General features: G+C 34.8%; 1 protein-coding gene across 1 annotated transcript in view; it reads left to right on the top strand.

Annotated features, from left to right (window-relative positions):
* The window catches only part of LOC128660905 (desmocollin-1), a 40963-nt gene extending 21935 nt beyond the window's left edge, over positions 1–19028 (top strand). The window contains exons 13-16 of the mRNA XM_053714997.1: positions 5901–6137; positions 6543–6658; positions 15216–15467; positions 15919–19028. Coding sequence (XP_053570972.1) covers positions 5901–6137; positions 6543–6658; positions 15216–15467; positions 15919–16119 — 806 coding nt within the window. The 3' untranslated portion in view covers positions 16120–19028. The remainder of the gene's footprint in view (positions 1–5900; positions 6138–6542; positions 6659–15215; positions 15468–15918) is intronic.
* The last annotated feature ends 748 nt before the right edge of the window (positions 19029–19776 follow it).

Genomic DNA, 19776 nt, shown 5'->3' with positions numbered 1-19776 from the left:
TTCTGAATGGCTTTTCTTTTTGACTCATGGTACATTACAAAGGGTTCCCATCTTGCAAGAAATCTCTCAGTATCGTTAAGGGTTTCAGCTGCTGCACTTGCCATATTATAATGATACTCTAATTTATTATAAATAAAGGACATGTCAGGCGGGGTGGATTTCCAAAATTGGGCCACACTAATTTTAACTATAGTGCATACCATCATGACTAGTTTAAGGTGGATCTTTGGGATTCCTGGGATTGGGAAGTGAAGTAGAGCCTGTTCTATCGTTAGTATTATTTGTTTTTGGAAGATTGCACTTAATAATTGTGAGGTATAGTCCCAAATCTTTTTAATTCGCTCCCACTCCCACCACATATGGATATATGTGCCTCTTTCCCCACACCCTCTATAGCAAAGCTGTGATAGTGATCCTCCTGATTTGTGTGTCCTTGTAGGATGAAGGTACCATCTAAATGCAACTTTTATGTAATTTTCTTTAAGTTGAGCGTTCTGTGTAAAGGATGAGCCATTCTTAAGGTATGTATGCCATGTTTCAATGGACCAGTTTTTACCTATGTCTTGTTCCCATCTATTGATGGTTTGTGTCTTTTCTTTATTCCCTGGGGAATTAAAAATTGAGTATAAGGTTGATATCACTCCTGATATCTGAGAAGCTGTAAGGCATATTGTTTCTAGTGTTGTATTTGGGAGGAGTTTTACTTTACCTAGTATCTCATGCGCCCTCGATCTCAGTTGCAAATAATGATACCATATATTCTTGTCAGTAGTATCTAAATTCTGGTATTGTTCAAAAGACATTACTTTATCTGTTGTAGTTATGTCTGCTATTCTGTAAAGCCCTTTATTGGACCATTTCTGTTGGACCCCCGGGTCTACCAAGGTGTCAAACGTTACTAATGGGGTTAGTATGGATCTATCTCTAGTAAGTGTATATTTAGAATTTAGGAATTTCCATATGTGGATAGTGTGTTCAATCGCAATAAATTTACCGTTATGCTTATGTTTTGGGAGATGTGGAGCCCAAAGCACTCTGGTTAGGAAGTCTGTCTCTAAAATGTTCGACTCAATGTGGGTCCAACGCTTCTTATTACACTCTTTGAACCAATGTATAGTTTGTGATATTCTTGCAGCGTGGTAGTATGAAATTAAATTAGGCACCCCTACTCCTCCCTCGCTTCTATTTGTACACATAACTTTTTTGTTAATTCAGGCTTTTTCCCCCTGCCAAATGAATCTTAGTAAGTCTCTTTGAAGTTTGTGTAACTCTGAAAGTGGGACAGAGATAGGGAGGGCTCTAAACAAATATAATAGTTTGGGTAATAACGTCATTTTAGTGGAGATGTTTCTGCCATATAGGGAGATTTTAAGTTTAATCCATTTACTGATTAGGTCTCTAATATGTTTGAACATAGGTGTATAGTTAGATTGATAAAGGCTATGTATGTTAGTTGGAAGGTTTATCCCTAAGTATTTAATGGACTTCTTAGCCCATTTAAATGCGAAGTTGAGTTCCAGTAACTTTTTAGTATGCTGTGGGAGTTTAATGCTTAAGGCCTCGCACTTGTCCTCATTTATTTGTAGCCTGAGCGGTTGCTAAATTGTTGCAGTATATGGTATAGGGGGCAGAGATAACATTGGTTTGGTTAGTGACAAAATGATATCGTCCGCAAATAGGGACAATTTGTGGTCTAGTACCCCGTCGCATTTTCTGAGTTTTTAAAGACACTGCCATTATGTGCTTCTTTTATAGAGTTTTTGGAAATCTTTTCCAAGGTGGACATGACCATTACCACTTTAGTCATATGATTTTACTATTACCTTTTGGGGATAGTGCATTTCTCAGGAAGCCTATGGAAAATAAATTTGGATTATTTCCTCACAAAGGCCATTATTTTCTACACACGGGTTCCTTGTTTTCAGCAGCTTTAATATCACTGGGGTAATTGCAGTCATTTTCCTTTAATGTGGAAATCTTTCTAATCTAGTTTCAGACATTTTTTGCTGTTGAAGATTTAAAAAACAAACAAAAAAAAAACCTCTTTGAATCTTCTAAAGTCAGCAAATCCTTATTTGACAATGTAATTTGAGTCATTATTCAGATTACTGCTAAGACGTGATTTTTACTGTAAACCCAGAAGAGCTATGTGGCTCATTTCATGGTCAGCAGGCATGGTCTTTATGTAAGACTTTAGCTCTGTATTTTTCTGGGTAAGGCTTAATTGATCCTTGATTACATGCCATTATTTTATTGAGGCTGTAGGAATTTACTTTTTCTGGGCATCAACTAGAAATTGAAAATATTGAGTTTAAGAGCCCTTTTCATTCCTCAGTCAATATAGGAACCTACATTTCTCCTCCTTTTCTTCATAACCTATATATTTTTCTTCTGAAAGTCTATTGCTATTTGAAATATAACCAAGCAATCTAACAGGCCTTCATCTTAAAAATAGCTTGAACCACCTATACAAATTCTGTTCTAGTAGTCGGTAGGTTATTACTTTTCTCAAAATTCATAGTTCCAGTATGTTCAGAATCTCTAGACACTATTATTGCTTGGGGTTACTTTTCCATCAAAGAAGGTTATTATGGTTTCTTCTGAAAGATCCTCTACAGACAGGAGTTATTTTATCTCTGTCCTTGACCTGGAACCTAGGAGGGGTTAGTGCCAGAACCTAGGAGGTTTGTTCTTGTTCCTAAGAAGAGGGAACTTTTATGACCTATTTTGAAACTTTTTCAGATTCCTACATTTTAATATGGATTCTGTTTGGTCCATTTTCCCTAGTAAATCTGTGTTCATTTATGTTCTCGATAGATTTAAAGAATGCTTTCCTTCATATTCCTATCCTGAAGGACCACCACCATTTTCAAAATTTTGTCTTTCCAGACAAATGCTTTTTTGTTTGTGGCTCTTCCTTTGAAACTTTCTATAGCTCCCAGACCTTTTTGCATAGATTCTGGGAACTCGTATGTTTCAAGGCCTCATGGTATTTCTTTGTTTCCGTTTTGTGGAATCTATTTTTGTTCCGTGTTTCCCCTTTAGTTGTACTTTTATCAAGTTTCCTGTTTTTCTCAGGCATAGAGGGAGAATCCATTTTCAGAAAATGATTTCTTCTTGGTTTAAGTTTTATTTCGGAAAGTTTTTGTAGACTGTACCATGCAATTTTCTCTTACTGATCAATGCAGATGCAATTCATTTGGTTTACTATTTCCTTAGTGCAGGGATTACAATCTGTTTTTTTTTAGTAATCCTTTTGGACTCATTTGTAAGACAGTATCTGTCCTAGTAGTTTGTTTCAACTCCCAGTTTTCTGGAGCAGTTTTTTATTCTTACCTATTGGACTCATTTCAAGTTGGCGTGTAGTCTGGGATTGAGGAGAGCAGAAGGAGTTGTTTTTGTTTTTTCTCGAGAGATATTTGTCTCTGTTTTTCAAATCGGACAATGTCACTGCTTTGGCATATTTTGTTCTTCATAGGGGATCCTCTAGTTGTCCTTTCCAATAATGGTAGTTGGTTGAATTTTACTTGAACTGAGTACGGATCTCTTTCTGCATTTCACTTCCTAATTTTGAAGGCGGACTGCTTACATTTTAAAAAAAAAAAAAAAATCTGGGAGGCAGGTTCCTACTTCAAAGGACTCCTTTCCAGCTTGTGAATCTTAAGTTCACGTTCAGACTTTAGGGTTGCATTCATATTTAAAACCAAGCACTTCGCTAATCAGTAACTTTGGTTGCTCCAGGTTGATCATGCAAATCTGGTCATGCAGAACTAAATTGGATGCTCAATCTTCTTCTTTTTTTTCCCCAGTTAGTACAGTATCCATATTTTTTATTATTTTTATCTCAATTGAACAGTTTAGAGATTGATCTTTTCATTCAGGAACTATGTTTTTGAACAAGATAGTTGAGACTTTTTTCCTTCAGACAAGGCAGCCTGTAACAAGTTACTTTTTCACTATTTCTAAAAATGATTTCTCTTTCCTGGTGTGTTTAAACATATTTGTTTTTGGGGATTTTTACCAGTATTTCTGTAATATTTAATAATATTTTTCATCCTAACAAAATAAGGGACAGTATACACCAATTTTCATATAACTGCATGTAATAGACACTACTATAAAGAAGACTATGCACAGACACTGATATAAAAACACAACATACAAAGTCAATACAGATTAAAGCGGTGCAAATTCTATAATAGAAATCATTAGCTGCAATTGAAAGGTTTACAGACAAATGTCAAGGATGTCTTTGTTAGTATACAATGTAAAATATCTCCAGTCCGATAGCTTTCCTAGACAGGAGATTTTTTATGTGAGAACTTTTATTATTATCCTTTATCTTCGACATCTGTCAGAGTCTACATAGTGATTTCTTATTTACAAACATATCAACCTTTATTGAATACAACAGTAAATCTAGGCATTGAAGCCTTCGGAACTTGAGTAAGTTAATTATTAGACTTATATGCACTAAAGCTGCTCAGCACCATTCTTTCATCAGTGCCCTCCATTTTCCTTAACCCCCATGTCCTGTTTTTTCTTGCATCCTTGTCTGTTCTATGCTCTCGCCTTATGCTTCTTAATTTCCTACTTTTTATATCTACTCTAAGCTTCTAGTGGCGAGCTCCTATGAATTACTAACATTCCTAACCATCCAGCCTTTTCTGTCCTCCCATGTAATCCACCCTTTCCAAATCACTAATCGAACATATTTGCTACAAGTTCAGACATCTTGTGTTAGTATTTAATCTTGTTTATTACTATGCCAAAATGAGGAATTAAAGTCTTCCAATACCCCGCAATACAGGTTTGTTCTGCTGTACAAATTGGCGCAATAAGCTTATTTGAATGTTTATTCAATCCCTTATTAGGAAAGTGGAGAAGTGCCTGTTGGGGAGTAAGATGGAATTCTTTTTCTTGAACTTAACTAATAAAGTTTGAAGTTCTTTCCCAAATTTGCCAAACCTGTGTACAAGTCCACCACGTGAAAATATTTATCAGGCTCTCCACAGACCCTTAATCAACTAATTTCTATAGTATTGTATATGTGATATAACCTTGCAGGACCAATGGTAAACAACTTTAAAAAAAATTATTTAAGGTTAGCACTGCAAGAAAAAGCTGCACCTCAATGTAAACCAGCAATCCAATTTTGTTCTATTCACTTTTTAAATAGCATTTAACAATTTTTTTTTATTTTCATTTGTCCAAGTTTGTGTCTTGTTACTTTAGTCTCCTTGGTAAAGTTTTTGTTAATTAAGGCATTAATAGAGGCAGGGAAATTCCTTCCACAAATTTTAATTCTTTGCCAGTTTAGTGGTTGTTAAATAGGTGCCTGTCTCAACCTTTTTCCTCCCATTTACTTGTGGACTCCACAGCTTGGGTATTTGATCCCAGGAGTAATGGCTTGTGGGCTCTTACCACCTTATAAAAAAACTTTCATGGTGGTGAGAGTCAACAAGATCATCCCTCCTTATAATTTTCCAATTGGCAGCAGTTTTAGCTTGCATCTCATTTGCCTTGCTCTGTCCTTTTTCATACTTTCCTAATTTTTATCCTTTTCGCAGCTATACATTCGACTTGGAGACTAATTAAAAGCTTGTGGGATGTTGGGTATCTATGCAATATCTAAGCAGTGGGGTTTTTATATTTAAAAAAAAAAAAAAAAAAGTTTAATCACTCACATGTGGAGGCATTTTAATGAAACTGTGTCTTCAGTAGGGCAGTGTCATTCACCTGTGTAGACTGTGATCTTCAAAAAATATCAGTAACATCAGAGAACAGGTCAGGGACCTGGTTAATTTTGAAAGGAACTAAAATGTTTAATAAGATAACAATAAAAAAAAATGTGTAAAATCACAAATGTTACAGTTTATAACCCTTATCTTCCACTCCAGGGACAACAATGCGCCTTCAGGAAATCAACGACCTTCCTCTTGGAACTCACAACGTTTATATTAACGTGGTTGATCAACAAGGCCAAGGTCGTACTCAGATAGTGACCATTAATAAATGCAGTTGCCCTGATAGTTTGAATTGTGGTTCTCTTCAAAGAACAAGTTCAAATGTTGCCCTTGGTGGATTGGCTATTTTACTTATGGTGATCTCAGCGTTGTTATTGGCCGCGTTCCTTTGTAAGTAACCACATTTCTTTTATATACAGAATGTAAAGCAACTGAAATTAACTTTGTTATAGATGTTTATATGATCAAAATTATTTATTTTTTTGATTTGTCTTTAAATTAGAATTTTAGATTTTAGCCAATCTTTAGTATTAATTTCATATAACTTAAATTTCTGAAATATATGCTGAAAATTTTGTAATATTAGGTTAGCTGAGAAATGAGAAAAAAAGAAAATAACTCAAATCAAAATGTATGTAAATAAGTACAATATATTTGTAACATGAAAAAAAAAGTTTAAAATATATATTTTGCATATAGCGCTTAGTGTGGTGGTGTTGTGTTTTTTAAAAGACCACAAACCTGTTTTGTATCTGCGTTCATTTTCTTTACTAAAACACATTATTTTCCATAAAGGTTTCTTGCTAAGTTGCCTCTGTGGTGCTGGAGCCAAAACCCCTGCATTTCCAGATGATTCAGCCCAACAGAATCTAATAGTTACAAATACAGAAGCACCTGGAGCTGATGTGATGGTAAGCAAAAATAAATAATGAAATAGTGTCTATTTCCATCAGTATGAGACTATTGAGGATGTACCATTGTGGAGCTCTCTTTGCTCCACTGCAATTATAAATGGAAGTATAGTTCAGCAATATGTGTTTCTATAGGACTGAGGGGATAAATATATAATATTGAATACAAATGTGTGTGTGTGTGTATATATATGTGTGTGTGTGTATGTATGTGTGTATGTATGTGTATATATATATATATATATATATATATATATATACACACATACACTGAAGAAAGGTTAACTGTGTACCTATAAACAAATATTCAAATGGATATCCACATATAATGAAGTGACGGCTGGTATCATCAATTGCTAACCCCAAAAAGAGACAAACTGTGGCTCACCTTCCTCTCTGAGTGCTGTCCTTTTGGCGTGTTTAGTTAATTCTGCAGCAGAAACTCTGCCCAGCCGCACCTATTCAAGGATCCGCAACTATAAGGACTCTAAGATCCATTTAGAGTACCCCGTCTGCCAATCCCACACGCCGGCACCAAACACTTCCTTGTTCATTACTGTCTGTGGTGATGGAGAGGTCACATGTGGCCCGGGGTCCAATCGAAATCAAGCCGGCTATCCCTTCACACAGACTGATCACTGGCTGTAGGCATGAAGTGAAGGAAGACAATAGACGATCGGTCCGTGCATAAAACATAGATTTTTATTTAAACTGGTTAAAAACGACAGAGTCCATGGAGGAGCAAAAAGGTGCTGTGTGTCAATTTGGCTTACACGTTTTGGCGGAACCCGCAGTCATAGCCTAGTCTATCCGGCACACAGTACATATTTAAGTACATAAAAAAAACATTCATTGGCTGCTCAATAATTGTAAAACTACACCCCTTAGAAAATGATTATGTGAGTATATGTTTCTCCGGTAAAATATATTACACGAATCAGAGCATATACTAATCACTTTCATGCAGGAAGCATAGCACAAAACCTGGTATATAATTGTACTGATTATGCCGATTAATGAAAAAATACTTGGCTTCTGAAAATATTCAAAAGCCAAACTACAATCTATAAGCCTTATATACGGAATTAGTATAGTTTCTAATGACCTACGCATAATACATATATATATATATATATATATATATATATAGTGTGTGTGTTTCTCTAAGAAGGGAAAGCACAATCTCACACGTTCTATGCCACGGTGCACCATAAAACATGCAAAGTCCAATCTAAGAACAGTCACTCATTGGTCTTATAAAATATATCAACATTTATTCAACAAAAGTTTTTTAACTTTTGTTGAATAAATTTTGATATATTTTATAAGACCGAGTGCCTGTTCTTGAATTGTACTTTGCATGTTTTATAGGGCACCGTGGCATAGGACAACGTGTGCATATACAGTTGTATGCAAAAGTTTAGGCACAATTCCCATTATTTTCATTTCTAAATAATTGGGTGTTTGGATCAGCAATTTCATTTTGATCTATCAAATAACTGAAGGACATAGTAATATTTCAGTAGTAAAATTAGGTTTATTGGATTAACAGAAAATGTGCAATATGCATCCAAACGAAACTAGACAGGTGCATAAATGTGGGCACCCTTGTCATTTTGTTGATTTCAATACCTGTAACTACCTAGCACTGATTAATTGGAACACACAATTTGTTTGGTGAGCCCATTAAGCCTTGAACTTCATAGACAGTTGCATCCAATTATGAGAAAAGGTATTTAATGTGGCCAATTGCAAGATGTTGTTGTTCTCTTTGACTCTCATCTGAATAGTGGCAACATGGGGGGCTCAAAACAACTCTCAAATGACCTGAAAACAAAGATTGTTCAACATTATGGTTTAGGGGAAGGCTACAAAAAGCTATTGCAGAGATTTAAGCTGTCAGTGTCCACTGTGAGGAACATAGTGAAGAAATGGAAGACCACAGGTACAGTTCTTAAGGCCAGAAGTGTCAGGCAAAGTAAAATTTCGGAGAGGCAAAGTCAAAGGATGGTGAGAACGGTCAAAAACAGACCACCTCCAAAGACGTACAACATCATCTTGCAGATGGTGTCACTGTGCATCGTTCAGCAATTCAGCGCACTTTGCACAAGGAGAAGCTATATGTGATGCGGAAGAAGCCTTTTCTGCACACATGCCACAAACAGAGTCGCTTGAGGTATGCAAACGCACATTTGGACAAGCCAGCTTCATTTTGGAAGAAGGTGCTGTGGACTGATGAAACAAAGATTGAGTTATTTGGTCATAACAAGGGGCGTTATGCATGGCGGCAAAAGAACACAGCGTTCCAAGACAAACACTTGCTACCCACAGTAAAATTTGGTGGACGTTCCATCATGCTGTGGGGCTGTGTGGCCAGTGCCGGTACTGGGAATCTTGTTAAAGTTGAGGGTCACATGGATTCCACTCAATATCAGCAGATACTTGAGAATAATGTTGAGAAATCGGTCACAAAGTTGAAGTTACGCTGGGGCTGGATATTTTAACAAGTACAATGTTCTGAAATGGCCATTCCAGTCCCCAGACCTGAATATCATTGAACATTTGTGGGGTGATTTGAAGCGGGCTGTTCATGCTCAGCAACCATCAAACCTAACTGAACTGGAGTTGTTTTGCAAGGAGGAATGGTCTAAAATACCTTCATCCAGAATCCAGACACTCATTACAGGCTATAGGAAGCGTCTAGAGCCTGTTATTTCTGCTAAAGGAGGCTCTACTAAATATTGATGCAATATTTCTGTTGGGGTGCCCAAATTTATGCACTTGTCTAATTTCGTTTGGATGCATATTGCACATTTTCTGTTAATCCAATAAACCTAATTTCACTACTGAAACATTACGGTGTCCTTCAGTTATTTGATAGATCAAAATTAAATTGCTGATCCAAACACCCAATTATTTATAAATGAAAATCATGGAAATTGTCAGGGGTGCCGAAACTTTTGCATACAACTGTGTGTGTGTGTGTATATATATGTATATATATATATATATATATATATATACACATATACATATACATACAGGAATACCTCACTTTGTATATGTGTGTGTGTGTGTGTGTGTGTGTGTGTATATATATATATATATATATATATATATATATATATATATATATATATATATATATACACACACAGACTGATATAATAGTAGCAATATAGATACTGTTACCACGGCCTGGAACATATTGCACACATCAATAAACAACGCCAATGTAATTTGTATATATAGGATAAAAGGTGGCATTCATATACAGGGAGTGCAGAATTATTAGGCAAGTTGTATTTTTGAGGATTAATTTTATTATTGAACAACAACCATGTTCTCAATGAACCCAAAAAACTCATTAATATCAAAGCTGAATAGTTTTGGAAGTAGTTTTTAGTTTGTTTTTAGTTATAGCTATTTTAGGGGGATATCTGTGTGTGCAGGTGACTATTACTGTGCATAATTATTAGGCAACTTAACAAAAAACAAATATATACCCATTTCAATTATTTATTTTTACCAGTGAAACCAATATAACATCTCAACATTCACAAATATACATTTCTGACATTCAAAAACAAAACAAAAACAAATCAGTGACCAATATAGCCACCTTTCTTTGCAAGGACACTCAAAAGCCTGCCATCCATGGATTCTGTCAGTGTTTTGATGTGTTCACCATCAACATTGCGTGCAGCAGCAACCACAGCCTCCCAGACACTGTTCAGAGAGGTGTACTGTTTTCCCTCCTTGTAAATCTCACATTTGATGATGGACCACAGGTTCTCAATGGGGTTCAGATCAGGTGAACAAGGAGGCCATGTCATTAGATTTTCTTCTTTTATACCCTTTCTTGCCAGCCACGCTGTGGAGTACTTGGACGCGTGTGATGGAGCACTGTCCTGCATGAAAATCATGTTTTTCTTGAAGGATGCAGACTTCTTCCTGTACCACTGCTTGAAGAAGGTGTCTTCCAGAAACTGGCAGTAGGACTGGGAGTTGAGCTTGACTCCATCCTCACCCGAAAAGGCCCCACAAGCTCATCTTTGATGATACCAGCCCAAACCAGACCTCCACCTCCACCTTGCTGGCGTCTGATTCGGACTGGAGCTCTCTGCCCTTTACCAATCCAGCCACGGGCCCATCCATCTGGCCCATCAAGACTCACTCTCATTTCATCAGTCCATAAAACCTTAGAAAAATCAGTCTTGAGATATTTCTTGGCCCAGTCTTGACGTTTCAGCTTGTGTGTCTTGTTCAGTGGTGGTCGTCTTTCAGCCTTTCTTACTTTGGCCATGTCTCTGAGTATTGCACACCTTGTGCTTTTGGGCACTCCAGTGATGTTGCAGCTCTGAAATATGGCCAAACTGGTGGCAAGTGGCATCTTGGCAGCTGCACGCTTGACTTTTCTCAGTTCATGGGCAGTTATTTTGCGCCTTGGTTTTTCCACATGCTTCTTGCGACCCTGTTGACTATTTTGAATGAAACGCTTGATTGTTCGATGATCACGCTTCAGAAGCTTTGCAATTTTAAGAGTGCTGCATCCCTCTGCAAGATATCTCACTATTTTTGACTTTTCTGAGCCTGTCAAGTCCTTCTTTTGACCCATTTTGCCAAAGGAAAGGAAGTTGCCTAATAATTATGCACACCTGATATAGGGTGTTGATGTCATTAGACCACACCCCTTCTCATTACAGAGATGCACATCGCCTAATATGCTTAATTGGTAGTAGGCTTTCGAGCCTATACAGCTTGGAGTAAGACAACATGCATAAAGAGGATGATGTGGTCAAAATACTCATTTGCCTAATAATTCTGCACTCCCTGTATATTAAGAAAATACCACATCAGGCAATATAATTCAAATTTATCATAATTCTAACATATGCAAACATGACATGCTTAGTGGATAAATGTAAATATGGACTCTAAACAGATACAACCAAACCGAAGTAGAAATTTATTGCCAAAAATGTATATCATGCTCTGAATTGAGCCCAAGGGGCACCCTGGTTTTTTGCCTAAAGATCCAATACATTTCTTGCCTCTCAAGGCGTTTAATCTTATCTCCACCCCTATCAGTTACCGATATCCTTTCAATGGCACTCCAAGTAAAGTTATTACTTTTCTTGTCATGTATCTGTACAAAGTGCTGGACCAATGGTATCTTAGCCTTATCCTACATGTATGGTTGAGAGGTGTTCCCTTATACGGGAGTTCACATCTTTTGTGGTGAGCCCTACGTACCGTAGGGAACACGAAGTGCAAGTGATCAGATATATTACAAATTACAAAAAGGCATAAGGTGTGCATATAAGAAGACAGACAATTGCAAACTTTGAGGCCCCCTCCCAGGTCGCTAAACCGAGAGAAGTAAATTCTTCTTGGTTACAGCATAAAGGAATGTTTAGGTGTGGCCAATCAAGATGTAAACCATGTGAACCTGTATCAATAAGTGACGCATTTAGATCTCTGATCACTCGGGACAATTTTCCCATACAGAGTTGTCCTAACTGTACTTGTAAATTTGTAATATATCTGATCACTTGCACTTCGTGTTCCCTACAGTACGCATATATATTTTTTGGTATTATTTGCAGGTCATTAGAACCTATATGAAACTATCTTAACTAAGTCTGTATATAAGGCTTATAGATTGTAGCTTGGCATTCGAATATTTTCAGAAGCCAAGTATTTTTTCATTAATCGGCATAATCAGTACTATTAGATACCAGGTTTTGTGCTATGCTGCCTGCATGAAAGTGATTAGTATATGCTCTGATTCGTGTAATATATTTTACCGGAGAAACGTATGCTCACATAATTGTTTTCATTTTCTAAGGGGTGTGTTTTTACAATTACTAAGCAGCCAATGAATGATTTTTTTATGTACTTAAATAGGTACTGTGTGCCGGATAGACTAGGCTATGACTACGGCTTCCGCCAAAACGCGTTAGCCAATCCGACACACAGCACCCTTTTGCTCCTCCATGGACTCTTTCGTTTTTAACCTGTGGAAATAAATAATCTATATTTTATGCACGGACCGATCGTCTATTGTCTTTTATATATATATATATATATATATATATACAACAAGGTCTGAGGAAGGGGGATACGGTCCCCGAAACGTCACAAATAAAAGCACATATGTAAAAGGAACAGTGAGTGCTTGCCATCTGTTTATTGATACTCAAATACAACAATAAGCTGCGCACAGATAATTATACTTTAACAGGCTTATAATTTAGATTCTGTTCAAATAATCTATTTTTATATACACTATAGTATAATGCTACCTAGGAAATGCTCATAACAATTAGCACTCCTAGGAAAACAATAATAATAATAATAAAAATTTTATTTCACTTAATACTAATTGTATCTGAGATACGTTAAATACACAATACTTAATATATACAATATAATTATAAAATTAACCACTTCAATAACTCACATTCATGTCTCTGTGAGTGATGGTAGAAACTCTATGTTAAATTCCAAATTATTCTTTGTAAGTAATTCTCTCCCTTGGTGACGAATCTTTTGTGCTGCTTCTCACTTCACTGACCACAAAGGGGTGCTCAGATTTCAATTACACTAAAACGATAAGAACACAAAGCGCATCCCAGAGACTCTGCACGTTATATGAGATTGTTTTATTTGAACAATTGACTATTGGAGAATCCTTTTTTTGAAAAAAGATTGGACTATTGGTAAACAGAGACACACAAGAGCAGCAGAGGTTGCTACCTGCGGATTCCTGTGGTGTAAGAACTGAAGTATACCAAAACGTTTTTACAAGGCTTTTAATATTTTAAATTCTTGTAAGTGCATTAGATTGTGTGCACAAATAAAGTCACAAATGATTTTACCTTGAATCTGTGATGCGCTTTGTATATATATATATACTGTATAAATATTTATTTAAATTACTTGACATATAATTAAATCAGTTGACATATGTATTAGAACAGAAGTATTAAGCTTTGCATAAGAATATGCAACACTACAGCATCAACCTAGACAACTATAGATGCAAAAAGGTGGATGGTATAAACCAGAATGCTCGATACATCCCAGTGTTTTTGATGCATTATTCAAATAAACTTTTTTTTTTTAAAGAGCTATTATGAGCCAGAGACAGTGGGGTAAATTTACTGAGATATCTCTCCAGCTTCACCAGTTCCTGTGTTATGTGCACCTGATTTGAAAGCTGACACACAGCACTCATGTGCGTATGCCACTGAAAAACAGTAATGACTTTTGCTATAAGCAATTTTGCTAATGGAAGTATATTTGAAAAAGGCTTCTATTTAAAATTAAGAAGAACAATGGGAGGAGTGTAACAAAGCAGACTTCTCATAGGGGGCACTTCCTCGCTGTAAAAATAAATAATCAAAAAAATAAAAGAACACCATACATTAAATCAAAATGACCCACATCGACCAATATAGAATGTTAGCACAAAATGCCCTTGGTATCCAGTGTAGAGGCAGCACTCTGTCAAAAGGATGGTCAATCCCTGGAATGCAATGATCTGGAGAAGAGAAAACACAGAGGCACCAACATGGCCTAGTACCATCAAACAAGGGAATAATCATTGTGATAAATGGAGGTACTCACAAAGGGAAAGCACCCATTGGTAGACTGGAACTAAAGCAGTGGTACAGCTCACTGTTTACAGACAGACCAGGCACCCGATCAGGAGGTAGGCAGGAGAATCACTGGTTCCTAGAATTAAGAAAGCAGAGATACCATAGCCTTGTACAGTATAATCAGGCAGAGTGATAATGATTGGTAACACTTACAATATGTAGCGCACCTCCAGGTGTAGTTTAACCAATCTAGGACCTCTCAACCTGCACTCTCTTGAAAACAGGATCCGCTCCCAGCTCCACGAGATTAAATAATTCCAAAAAAGTAGCAAGACAATTCTTTATTTAAAAACAAAGAAATGCGTTTCTCAGCCTCTCAATGGCTGTTTCTTCAGGCTATACAGCCTTGAGAGGCTGAGAAACACACTATACTGTGAGCTGGACCACTGCTTTAGTTCCACTCTGCCCTACTATCACCAATGGGTGCTTTCCCTTTGTGAGTACCTCCATTTATCACATTGATTATTCCCTTGTTTGATGGTACTAGACCATGTTGGCGCCTCTGTTTTCTCCTTCTATTTAAAATTAAAATGCACCCATGCACATTTCAATTTTAACATTGTCTATCCCTTAAATTCAAAATGTAAAACTTAAATGGATTGGATAGAATATTACATTTTACTGTACAATAGACATCTAAATATGAAGAACCATGTATACATTTTATTTATACACAAACCTTTATTTTTTTTTAATATTTTTTTTAAATAGGAATATAGTGGAAAGGAATCGGTGTTTAGCTTTATTCAAGAAATTGATGATATTTTACAGAATTAATAAAAAAAAACATTCTAAATTATTTTTTTCAAGTCTGTTTGATTACAAATTACAAAAGTATGTGGTAAAATTTAGTTTTTCTCTGAAATTAACTACTTCCAAATTTTTCATAGGATCAAAATTTTAAAATTCCTGTGCACATAGCCAATCCTAATGTCGCAGGAACTGCTAATTCTAATTCAAGTGTAAAAGGGATTGGAGGAAGAGGACAGAATGAAAGTGGACAGCAAATTATCCAATCAAGAGCAGGACATCTGACAGAGTCTGGCCAGAATCAGTTTGAGACAATGCGAGGACTTCAGACAATGGACTCCCGCAAACATTATTCTGAATGGCAAAGTTTTATGAATACCCATATTGGAGATGTGAGTTTATTTCCTGCATATATATTTCAAATTGTAAAATGTATATACTATGTAGTAAGTTAAATGTAGAGGAAAATATTTAACAAAGCAGCTTTTAAACATTAATCTAAAAACTTTTACCTTTCTTGCAAAGGCAGATTGAACGTGTTATTTGATTATTATTTTTTTCTCTCCAAGTTCACTTTCTTTTGACTCAAAAAAGACAGCCATACTTCTGAATTGAATATTGTGCTAAAAAAAACTTCATCTGAAAGGATTACCTTGATATATTTTCTGTTTTGGAACTCTCCTCTTAATTACTATTATTTTTTATTATAATTACGTTTTGTTAATGTTTAAAGACTTGAAAAATTAACAAATTCAATATTTGAGTACGTATTCTCTTTTTCTCCACTAGTTTAATGGCATAATTTTACATGATTTGAATTTTTATACAAATTTCCTCTTGCAGAAATTGTACATGTGTGGACAGGATGAAGAACACCAGCATGGAGAAGATTATATTCTCCCTTACAACTATGAAGGAAAAGGATCCTTGGCTGGGTCAGTTGGATGCTGCAGTGAATTTAAGGGTGAAGAAGAAAGAATGGACTATTTAAATCATCTTGAACCAAAATTTAGGACATTAGCTGAAGTCTGTGCAAAGAAGTAAACTCATCACTACCCAAGAAATAAGCTTTGTTTCTGTACATGTAACTAATATGCAAGCAGGTCTGAGCTATAACTGTTAAAGTGATATGAAAACTATTTTGCCATTCAGACAGAGCATACAATTTTTAAAATACGTTTTCAATGAACTTTTATTATTAAATTTGCTTTGTTCCTATGGTATTTGTTGAAGAGATACCTAGGTATGTGTCTGGAGCTCTATATGGGAGGAAATAGTGCTACCATCTAGTGCTTTTGCAAATGGATAGTCTTGCAAAACTGCTGCCATATGGAAAATTTCAACAAAAGATACCAAGAGAATGAAGAAAATTTGATAATAGTAGTCAATTAGAAAGTTAATTAAAATTACATGTTCTATTACAATCATGAAAGAAATCTTTTTGGTTTCATATCCCTTTAAGACTGGCTATCTTGTATTTTTTTTTAATTTTTCTAATGTCATTTTACAAGCAACAAAAATAATAGTATAAAGGTAATCTTAGTAATGTAAGAAATGTTATTGATTATATTTGATGTTTCCATAAAGTATTCAGAGAGTTTTCTCATTGCTGCACGTGATTGCAGTTTTAAGTGCAATTCACTACTCTTTGGAAGTAGTATAAATTTGTAAATGCAAATAGACACTTTAGTTGTTGGGTTGCTTTTTTTTTTTTTAATAAACTGAAGTAGATTTTTTTTCACTTTTTTTTTTAGGTTTTTTTTTTATTTTTTTTATTTTTGGTTTAAATGATTGTGATATAAATTTTATGAGTTCAACACCTCCAAAATCATTACAAAATTAAACTGTCCTACAAATCATGCATTATTTTCTTTGTATGTGAGCGAGTAATGCTCCACAATATTTTTTTTAAGCAAAAATCGTCAAGTTGGCCATGAAAGTCCCCAAAACCTTTATACAGGTCCATATACAGTTAAATGAGGGTGGCTCTGTAAGTTGTCTGACATGCTTGTATTCTAAACTCTAAATGAAATGTTAAATAAAAGGTTGTATTTTTTTATAGTCTTATACCCAATATCTGTAGATATAAAATATTGAATGTTCAGTGCAGCATATGACGATTATAGCTTAATTCCAGACTCTAAATCTATTTGTGTTGCTTGTAAACGTGTAAATATTATTCATTGTGTATTTTCAATTTATCTTTTCACTTAATTTGACCTTTAATCTTTCTAATACTTTAACACACTTAGTTGTTTATTAATTATTTTTTTTTGTGTGTGAAAGCTGTAGATACGACTGGTAAAGATAAAGTTCTCAAAAATTGTACTGGTTTATATTGACTAATAACATATAAGGCGTTTTTAAATTTAACGCCCAGCTCTGCAGATTCGTGAAGTATCAAAAGGTTTTTAAAGACCATATCTATGGCAGAATACTTTCCACATAATTTTGCTATAATTTCTTCTGCACAGACATTTTTTTTTTTTAACAAATTATGTAATTTGTATAGTGTTAAGTCTTTTTTTTTTTTTAAGCTAGCCAATTACACTGCTTGCGTGGGGAAAGTGTATAAATAAAATGAACACTGGTGCCTTTATAGTGGAATAGGTATCTTGCACTGAATAGGTCTTTATAATTTTGTAAGTAAATAAATATTTTTATTTTATTTTGAAACTGTAAGTTTTAGTTGTGTTTTACATGTGTTTTTAGTAACTAATGAATAGCTCCCTTGACAAAACCATTTAAAAGTACATTTATTTTTATTCCCATCAAACACAAACCCTTTTACGCCAATATGAGACCTAAAAAGCACAGAACAGCCTTTTGGAAGGCATTTTAAATAATACCGGATGCCTCATTTTTAAAAGTACTGTGGGGTACATCTACGCTCTGCCAGGGAATATTGGTCTAGAATATTACTGAAATAGTCTCCAATGAGCTTAACTGTTAAAGTATTTTCATACTTATTATTTACGTGTTTGTATGTTATGAAACACAATTTACTGTAAAATTGTCTTTATCTTAATGTGTTTCCAATGACTTGCTATACCAACTGCAGAGTATAAAATGTTTGAGAAATATATAATTTATTTTTTATTTTAAATAGTGGGTTTTGTTTTTTGAAACCACAACCTATTCAAATGGGTTGAGTTTGCAGGAAAAACAGATTTTCATTAGTTTATCACTTTTTGTACACACACACACACACACGCTGTTCTTTATATTATCTCTGTAAACCAAAGCCCAACACTTAGAATATTTGAAAATTAACATGTTGTTTGAAAATTAACATGTTATTGCTTATCTCTTACTGGGAGTGTAATTTATTCTGCTGGCTATGTTTACACAGGTTTTCTTTACCTACACTTAAACTTTTAAAATGGGTAAGGATACCACCAGATAATTCAGCTATTTCAACTATTTGTAAACATTTTAATACACTCCAGCAGGTAAATTGGATAATTTTAAACAAATTAGAGGTGAAAGATTTAAGGTAAACTGTTCCTTTAAATGTGACCGTGTGCACTATTTTTTTTTTAATGTCCATTTGATATTATCTGCCATATTACAGTACATAAAACTTAAAGGGGTGTTTAACTACTAAAGTTGTTCTAATGTAGATTTTGAATATGTATATTGTAATATTTTAACTGCATCTGTATAAACTTTTTTATTGCCAAAAATAACTCAATTGATACTATAGACAGAATAGTAAAAATCATTGAATGCATATTTAATTGTATACTATTCTACAGACACCAAAGGTACAATAATAGTAGCAACAGAAATTTTAAGCAACTGTCTTTAAAAGAAAAAAAAAATCATGTAGAAATATACCTATATCATGAATAAATCCATTTTGTTGAAATAAAACATAACTAAATGTAACTAAAAATTAATATTCGATAAAATATTGTACAAAGACATTAAAGTTTTATACTACAAGTAAATGCTATGTGTTTTTGTTTTTGCATAGTTTACATTAGGCGTATGCATTATTTTATATGGCCGCTGGTGTTCTGTCGGATTCTGCAACTCGTCAATGTACGACCATGTGACATCAACACATTCCTGAGCGCATTCGGCTATTTTCAGTGCTGGATTTATTTGTGTTAAAGTGCAACACACAAATATCTGGATTTAATGCTAATAAATCCGGTCCCGGAAAATAGCCGTATGCCGCTACTCTTTCCTATATTCAGCATTCGTTTGTGAAATGACTACCAAATAACTAAATCATGTGCATGCCTAGTGTACATCTTTACACCCACAATAACATACTGCAAAGTAGCAGTTTTTGTTACAAACCTATTGTAGCTTTTGTCCTCAGGGTATTGTTGTTTTTATTTGTTGTTGAAAAATGTCACATAGCTTAGGTATAACCTGACAATGCAATGCACTATATGACAGATGATAACTTTGCTGGCCTTAAACTACATCAAATTGTTATACAATAAGAGGGGGATTTTAAAGATATACTGAAGTCAAAATTAATCTTTGATAATTTGACAGATTATGCAATTTAAAAAAAAAAAAGTTCCTGTTTACTAACATTGGAAAATTGTGCACACATTCTAAAGGCACCCAATCCTACAAGAATTATTGTGTGTGTGTGTGTATATGTATGTGTGTGTATATATATATGTATGTATATATGTGTGTGTGTGTGTGTATGTATATATGTATATATGTGTGTGT

Source organism: Bombina bombina, chromosome 5 (genome assembly GCF_027579735.1).
Source record: "Bombina bombina isolate aBomBom1 chromosome 5, aBomBom1.pri, whole genome shotgun sequence".
Classification (NCBI taxonomy): domain Eukaryota; kingdom Metazoa; phylum Chordata; class Amphibia; order Anura; family Bombinatoridae; genus Bombina; species Bombina bombina.
The sequence above is the reverse complement of the archived record's forward strand: the minus strand, read 5'-3'. Positions and strand labels throughout refer to the sequence as shown.